The sequence below is a fragment of the Boleophthalmus pectinirostris genome, unplaced genomic scaffold, assembly GCF_026225935.1.
Source record: "Boleophthalmus pectinirostris isolate CB_2022bp ecotype Guang Dong unplaced genomic scaffold, ASM2622593v1 HiC_scaffold_8, whole genome shotgun sequence".
NCBI classification, from domain to species: Eukaryota; Metazoa; Chordata; class Actinopteri; order Gobiiformes; family Gobiidae; genus Boleophthalmus; species Boleophthalmus pectinirostris.
Window position 1 is genome coordinate 9,171,840 of NW_026571515.1, and position 8,679 is coordinate 9,180,518.

General features: G+C 38.4%; 1 protein-coding gene and 1 long non-coding RNA gene across 3 annotated transcripts; one reads left to right on the forward strand and one right to left on the reverse strand.

Annotated features, from left to right (window-relative positions):
* Positions 1-2,982: 2,982 nt before the first annotated feature.
* On the reverse strand, positions 2,983-4,910 carry LOC129412431 (uncharacterized). Its single transcript, XR_008633728.1, has 3 exons — positions 4,757-4,910; positions 3,945-4,094; positions 2,983-3,551 (listed from the first exon to the last, which is right to left on the reverse strand). It is a non-coding gene; the product is annotated as an uncharacterized LOC129412431 (long non-coding RNA).
* Positions 4,911-5,001: 91 nt separating this feature from the next.
* rps21 (ribosomal protein S21) lies at positions 5,002-8,478 on the forward strand. 2 transcript variants are annotated; one of them, XM_020925821.2, is made up of 6 exons: positions 5,002-5,143; positions 5,587-5,661; positions 6,478-6,541; positions 6,719-6,790; positions 8,079-8,134; positions 8,418-8,478. In XM_020925821.2, exons 2-6 carry the CDS (start codon positions 5,612-5,614, stop codon positions 8,425-8,427), a joined length of 252 nt encoding a protein of 83 aa, XP_020781480.1. In that variant the 5' UTR covers positions 5,002-5,143; positions 5,587-5,611; the 3' UTR covers positions 8,428-8,478. The 2 variants fall into 2 exon arrangements, with proteins under 2 accessions (XP_020781480.1, XP_055022329.1); XM_055166354.1 differs by lacking the exon at positions 8,418-8,478 and having other exon boundaries at positions 8,079-8,138.
* Positions 8,479-8,679: the final 201 nt, after the last annotated feature.

Sequence of the window (8,679 nt, forward strand, 5' to 3'; positions counted from 1 at the left end):
TTAGGGTCCGTGTGAGGCGCAGCGTTTGCGGGCCGCGGCGTTTGCGGGGCGCGGCGCAAGCACGAGCAAGGGCCGATCATTGCCGCTTGCGGCTCTATTTAGTTATTATGTCTACATCTCCAAAGCTCAAAATGTTGTATTCTACCTTGCGTAGTGGTAGTTTTCACATGAACAGCTCCTTTTACCCTTTGTTTAGGAGAGATTGACCTGAAATCATCCAAATTATTCTAGTGAAGTATGGTGCACTTCCTGTATTACACATGCCATCACAAGGTAGAACAAAATGGTTTTTTTTTTTGTCTGATTGAAAGACTCATTTCTGAAGGAAACAAACACAACCTTTGGTATATTTGTGATGAGGAAACAAAACTAGAACATAGATCTGAGAATAGCATAATACGGCTCCTTTCACAGGTAAAATACAGCATGAAGTTCACTGCAAACAAAATCTCTCTGTACAAAATGGAGCTTTGACACCACTGGTGATGCAGATGTGAGCTCCATTCTGTCATATTTTGTTTAAAAACTCAAAGCAAAATATTGGTAACAGTTTATTCATTTCCAATAGATACATGGTTAAGTTGGATAAAGTTAAAGTGCATTTGACAGATTCATGTATTTGTTCATTCTGACCTGGTTTGGTGGATAGCACCTGTTCTGTGCTCAATTTTTATCATAGTTTTACATCAGTTAAATGGCAGTTTGTGAAGATCATTTCCATTCAAAATGCAGAGGCAGTTTATTATTTATTCAATCAAAATCAAAGTTTCTCTGTTCCTCAGGGTCAGTTTAGTCACATAGAGCAGAGAAATACAAACATAATAGTAAAGATCAAACAAAGGTCTCAGTGCAGCTCAACAGGTAGTGACATCAGATCCAGGGTGAGGAGAGTAACCGCCCGTAGGACAAAAGTGTCCTCTGTGTCCTGCAGCATCACAGCAGCCTCCAGGGGGAGCCAGGTGAAGTCTAGAGACACAACAGGAAAGCCTCTCCTAAGCCTCTCTCTCCACTCTGTTGTCTGCCATATTTGGCATAAAAAGCCTGTTGCATTGTTGTAAAGGGTTTGGAGCATTTCAGAGCTACTAACTGGTTGGCAGAGCTAGCTCCATGCAGGGTTGCCATGGATACAAGAAGAAACAAACTCAAATCACACAGTCCAATAGTCTTTAACTTCCATCCTTTCAAATGCGCAAGCTGCACTTCATAGTTGGTCAAAATCCCAAAATATTACACCCAAAATGTAAGTCAAACATTTAAAAACTGCTCAGTGTGCCAGCCAGTCAGCCACAAGAGCAGCCAAACAACATGGCAACACACAAGAAAGGTATTTTTCTGACAGTTTACACATTGATTTAACCAAATAATAAAAAGTAATAAAAAATAAATTAAAAAATAATGTGTTTAGCATTTATTTTTGATTTATTAAATCACAGCTGTTGTGTAATTTAGACAAGTTTTGTTATATCTGATGCCCATGTCCGACCTGGAAATAATGTTATAAACTTCACCAAGATAACAAAATGACAAAAAACTATAGACATAGTAATATAGTTTTTCTTTTAGTAAAAAATAGAGTGAAATGAGTAGTCTAACCTGTCACATGCACTTTAAGGTTGGGGGTTAAACTCCACTCCAACTCCACGCTGAAAAACACACATGGCTTAGTCTGGCACCAGTCGGGTTTGTTGTGTATTGTATTATTTGTTTTGTTTTGTTTTTTGCAGTGCAGTAAAGTCCACTCTTCACATGAACATGCTGTGTGTTTGTCCATATCATTAATGCTATACAACATTTTTAACCCTCACGCTCTCCTAGTGGGTCAAACAGACCCAAAATTGTGTTTTTTCCTTCATTTAATGTATGAAATAATGCGTGTTTTTATCTTACTGCAATTACACTTATACTGGCCAAGTGTTTACAAGTTTAACCCAGTCACTGTGCGTGAAAACGCAGCGTTTTCTCCTCGTAGCTTCGTTAAATAACTCAGTGGGCTTCTTTACCCCTAACAATAAAAACATGATTAGTGTCTGATGGAAATCTGTCCAAATATGAAAGTTTGAGCTGACTTTTCATCGCGTTAGCTGCAGAGTACTAATCAAACTTTTAGCTGAAATCTCCAAGGTTCACGCAGTTAAAAATAAACTTATTTAACAGTTTTGTGGGAGTTATGGCTGTATTTTACATTTACAGTTGTGTTAGTAATGATTTCCTAAAGTTAAAAGCGTGTTACTCACATGTTTTCTCCGTCTTCCAGATGGTCGTTTTGCTCTGTGTTTATATGTGAACAAATTCCATAACGTAAAAACAATCTTATTTAATAATCATTTAATTCCGGTCAAAATAAATCGTTTCGTCGCCCCCTTGGTCTTCTACATAAAAGTAGAGATGACGTCTTCGGTGGAGGTCACGTGTTTCCGGTCTGAAGTGGAGCTCCACTTTCCCCATGTGTCTGCAGCCAGACCCTCTTGAAACTGAGAGATTCTGCATTCATAATATGAGTGTCATGGGCTGTGTCCCAATTCAAAGGGCTGCAGCCTCCGAAGGCTGCAAAGGCTGGGTCCTTCGTCGGCCGCGAAGGCTGCAGCCCTTGAACTGGCCTCCGCGGACGCCAGGCCGTTGTGGAAATGGGACAGGTCTGGACCTCGGAGCCGCTCCCCCGTCGCCCAGCAACCAAGGGACGCTGCTAGAGCTAATGCTAATGCTAACACGCTCCGCGCAGAATACGCACACGGATCAGTAAAAAGAATACGCACAGGTCATCAAACTGTCGGATTTTGTGACCAAATTATTTTAATAATTCGCATCCAAATCTTATGGCCAAAAACGAAAATGTATGTTTAACTTTTGCAAAACAAAACGGCTATATTTAAGGGATACATCTTAAATAGACTAAATTATCTTAAAGTTTACAAAAACTATGATGAGATATGCATTACTAAATATTATCATTATTAAGGATTTGTAAAGAAAGAAAGACATCTCTCCTGAGAAAAGCTGGTTTATTAAACAATCCAAGGAACTTTTGGAAATACTTTATCATAATATGAATAGTCAAACATTAAACCCATTACACACACTCTGCATTAACAGTTTAGTACAAACAGCTGTATGTCAGTAAATCTCATTGTGTTCTCTCTTTGCTGAAGCAAGTAACAATCAAAAATGAATAAATTATCTTTGCCAAATATGATCATGTGGAATACCACATCTTATCTGCAGTACAATAGTACATTCTTATAGTACATGTAATTAGTTACTATCAAAAGAGACACCAAATTAATGGCACATTTCACCATAAATCAAATGTCAGTACAGACTGAAAAACATTCAGAAAAACTTGTGAGCAGATGTTTTCATTTCTGTCTCACACACTTGTTCAGATCATATGAGACTCTGGACCTCCTCCTCAGAGACTCTGGACATGGGCATTGGAGACATGGACAGTGGACTTGGACCACTCAGTCTGATGTATCTCTTGTCTTCTGGAGGAGGACGAGCAGAATGGGCGTTACGTCTGATTGATTCAAAGTTCTGTCCTGCAGAGTGAAAACCTGTAATGACACACACATTAAAAACACTACAAAACTATTAGAGGAAAATAAGTTTCACAGAGCATGCAGCCCCAAAGAACACCTGGACTCCACCCGTACTATTTACATTTATTATTATTTATTTATACGCAAGGGAGTGAGAAAAACAATTTCGATTCTTTATATGTTTTTCGTATGAAGAATTGACAATAAACGTTTTTTAACGTTAAACTTAAACTTTGATGTACATTCAGATTCAAAGGCAGTTTATATCTGAAACAGCTAAATGAATAGAGGAATCCCACACATTTGAGAAACGCATATTTTCACAATTTAAATCATAATTTCAACATGAGCATGATTCATTTGCAGCTCTTATTATTAGTAGAATTTTCAGTGTAACATGCCTCATACCTAATCGTTGGCAGGAGTCTGGGTCAGCACCTCCAGCTCAGTGTGGCCTTTACTTTGGCATCTGCATTTGACCCATTTTATGAATCACAAACATCTTGTCAGCCAACAGTTCTATGGCCCCTGCAGTGTGCCGCGTCCTCATACAGGAGGCTGCAGATGAGAAAAGAAAATTCATGTAAAACAGATTTCTCATTGTTATAACTTTAGATGTGACAGACCTAACAGATACAATCAGGTCGTATCTACACCAGTGTCTGCACAAATCTGTTAAATGAGCCTCATGTCCATCATAAATCTGACCTGTCCAGGCAGGATATTATATACTCTTCACTTTACAAACATGCAGGGATTGTTAAACGCATATAATGTATTCCCTGAATGAAATGCACACGTTGGAGGCTTATATTATGTGAGCTTTGATAGAGTCAGACTGTGTCTTTTTAGTTGAATGTATGAAATAATTCGTGTTTTTATCTTAACTCCGAGCTACACTGACCAACTGTTTACATGTTTACACTGTCCGTGAAAACGTGGAGTTTTCTCCTCGTAGCTTCTTTAAATCACTCTGTGGGCTTCTTTTCCCCCAACAGTAAAAACATAATTAGTGTTTGATGGAAATCTGTCCAAATATGAAAGTTGGAGCGGACTTTTCATCGCATTAGCTGCACATTACTAGGCAAACTTTAGCTCAAGACTCCGCGGTTCACGCAGTTAAAAACAAACTTATTTAACAGTTTTGTGGGAGTTATGGTCGTATTTTACGTTTACAGTTGCGTTAGTAATGATTTCCTAAAGTTAAAAGTGTTACTGACATGTTTTTCTCCGTTCTCCGGACGGGCTTTTTGCTCCGTGTTTTCGCTCTGTGTTTTCGAACATCTGACTGCTGACGCGCGGTGCATGCTGGGATACTGAAGGCTGCGAAGGATAATCGGATGTGTCCTCCGTTCGCGGCCCCATCTCCATGGAAACGAGGCCGGTTTTAGGGCTGCATGTGAAGTTATTATGTTATTTTAATAGATCCATGTGTGAAGGCTGCATGATATAAAAATTAAATGGGACAGGCCTTGTTTCACCAGAAGTGACGTATGCGGCCTTAAAACCCGCCTTCGGAGGCTGCAGCCCTCGAATTGGGACACAGCCATAGTTTCTACTTCCGGGATCGGTCCTCTCTCTTTCCTGTCTGCCATTTGTCGAACACGGTCAGTATCTGCAGCGTTCCCGTCGTAAAATGCATAAAATACGTCTTTAAATCACTCCAACTTCTCTTTTTCAATTACTGTACGGTTAGTTAAAGTTGTTGGGAACTTATTTTTGTCTTTTGCGGCGTTAATCGCGCCATTTAAAGCCGGGGTTGTTGACGTTGTCGTGAGTCCGTGTTTCCCGTAGAGCCACATGCGGCCGCGGCGTTAGCTCCAAATGCTAAAGGCTAAAGCGATCTATTATTTTTTTTTATTTTCTCATTTTAAATATATATTATAAATAATATTTAGGGTCAACATTAATCCACATACATGTTTTTTTTGTCTGTGATGTAGTGTGATCGCTTAGTCTAAATTGCATTGTTCATGGTGTAGGTTTAATGTAAGATTCAATTATGCGGTAATCTTCTTCATATTTCTGCTGTTTTTTCTTTTTCTTTCAGACGGCCCTCTGTCTAAACCACAGACATGCAGAACGACGCTGGTGAATTCGTGGACCTTTACGTCCCACGTAAATGGTAAGTGAAAAATGGAAACACTGCGTTTGAGATTTCAATCTGAACTTAGAAATGGTAAAGGTTATATAATATTACACTGTACATTTTCGTGTAATCAAAATTAAATTGATTTAACCCTCTCCAGGCAGATTTGCAACAGCTAAATGCCAATTACCTACTTACTCCACATCCATATATTATGAGCCTTTTTTACTCCGGCGCCTTTTTTCTCATCCATACTGATAAACGTGGACGATGCAGACTGTGCAAGAATGACTACACACAAACAGTCTGCCAGAAGTGCAAAGTACTTTTGTTGTTTACAAAGGATAGAAATTGTTTCTTGGAACACCACACGAAAAAGTGATGTTGTTCTGCCACTATAAAGCTGTTACACTCTGCTTTATGTTTTCATTGTTATGAAAAGTGGTATACACATAAAGTTAGTGTTCATATCATTTTCGGTCTTCAGTGTTAATTTACCACACCGGACCAATGCTGCAAATCTGAAACATCCCAGAACGCATTGGATGTGAAGGTCTCTCTCAAAAAAAAGTCAGGATTGTATGTTACTACCCCATATGATAATTTTCCCCAAATATCAGATTTTTCCTGTTACTAAAACTTAATTTGAGCCTGAGAGGGTTAATACATTTGACAAACTGAAGTAAAACCTGAAAGTACAGTATTTGTTTTGTAATGTAATAATATTCTCCAGTCCCTTTTCAATGTTCTAGAAATATTTAAATTTTAATGATTAAATCTAAATTCCTCTCCTGCACCCTAATGTCCAAATACAGTTTTCAGGCTTGTGATTTTCTGTTTGTTCTGGTGCAGCTCTGCAAGCAACAGAATCATTGCAGCTAAAGACCACGCCTCTGTCCAGATCAACATCGCTGAGGTAAAACTGATACATGGAAGAGTTGATCATGTATACTGTTTAAAAAAAGGTGGCATTAATGTCACTGTTTTTTGCTCCTTTTTTATATGTCATGAATGAAACAGATGTTTTGTGTGCAGTTGTGTACTTTTATCAGTCACTTTCTCTCTAATAATACTGTGTGTTGTTGTGCTGCAGTTGGACAAGACGACCGGTCGCTTCAATGGCCAATACCAGACCTACGGCATCTGTGGTGCCATCCGCAGAATGGTAAGAACTTCTGCTTTGTGTAACTGTAGTTAGATTGGTCTTTGTGATAAAAGCAAAAAGGCTTATTTTAGATGAACCTTTTTAAAGTATTATAGATCCATGGTGATGTGGTGTGGTCTAAACTGTGACCAGAGCGTGACTCATGGATATCGCTGTTGTCTCTTGTGTCCAGGACTTGCCTTTTAATTCAACAGTCTTTTAGTTTAAGCTAATAAAGACTCTCACATGCGACATTGTGACATTGCGCCGTTCCATACACTTCTTTCATGGCTTTAATTGACGTCTTTTAACATAAGAGTAGCTTTAGTAAAACAAATGCACAGTAATCTTTGTAAACTCGCTCTACACTGTGTCCCTGCAGAGGACGGGGACTGGAGTTTGATAAAAGTGCAGACTGATGTTTTGCTGTTCTCCATAATCTGCAGCCTCAATGTTATTTTCAGATGCTTTAAGATGATAAGAATGAAGTGAACACTTACTCGGGCTTTATATCAAGTGATGTATATCGTGCCGAAAGTCGAAGTCGAAACGCTTTGACGTGAAATAAAATTAAAGCTAAGCATATGATTGCCTTGCTTTTCTTCTTTCATCTAACAAGTTATTCTTCCCACTCGAGATCTCTGAAGAGCACCTGATTGTTACTTCATTTAGCGGTGATCCAGCGATATATTTGCATATATATCAAGTGAATGAATGTTTGACTAAGAGGCGGCATTGAGGGAGAACTAGACAATTCTTATCTACTTAGTTCATATTTATTCAAAACATGTAGATATCTACAAGCTCAATCGGTTTTACAGATGACTTATTTTCAAAAATAAATCTGTCTGCATTAAACATCACATTGCATTTGCACATAAAGCAGAAATGTGTCTATAATTTGTAGTATGCGCTTGTAAATCTTTTGATGTGCTCCTAAAAGGTTTCATGTCTTGGGCTACAGTGCACCTGGACAGTCCGAACTTGCAGCTGCACACAGTTGTATTATTGCTTCATCACTTAATCTTCAGTCTATTTTAGAAAACAGTCATGCTGATGTAGTCCACAATGTACCTGCATTGATATATAAAAGCATCTTGTTTCTCACTGTCCCTTGCATAGATAAACAGGCTTTTGTTGCTTTAAAATTACTTGGTAGCTCAGCTTTTGTACGCGAGTTCATTTGACAAACTGGTTTTAGAGGGTTTTTTTTAGAGGTGTTTGCGTGAGATTTTTAGATAATGGAACCAATGTTATTTTGGGGACTTGAGTAAACTGAGCTAATTTGATATTTCTTTGTCATTGACAGGGAGAGTCTGATGACTCCCTCTTGAGGCTGGCCAAAAATGATGGCATCATTGCCAAGTGAGTAAATTCAAACTACACATTTCTTTCTGCTGCTTAATTATTGGAGCATCACACCTATAATGAGTAACTGCCAATACACCAAGCTTCAGCTAAACCAACAATAAAGCTTCAGTTTCTATAGTAAATTGTATTACTTCAGGCAAATGCTAGGAAGTGGGTAATCTCCAATGTGGAATGAAATGAAAAAGTTATCTTGTATTATATCATGTTTAGAATACTGGTTTAAAAAAAAAAATCTGTATCCTGTTTTAATTGAACCCCTTTGGTTTTGTCTTCACAGGAATTACTGAACATGTCCTTGGAGCTGTGGAAATTTGTTAAATAAAAAAATACAAAAAACACTTTGTCTTTTTGTTGATTTTTAGCAGATATTACCAGAAATGTGCATAGAGCAAGACTCACTGTGATACTCAGCAAAATACACTTACCGGTAATTTTTTTTTGGCCAAAGCAGAGCAGCAGCAGGGACTGGCCGGGCACATTGATGATATACTGTGAATTCTTGGGGAAATTACTGTAGTTTGGACCTATCCTCAACTGAA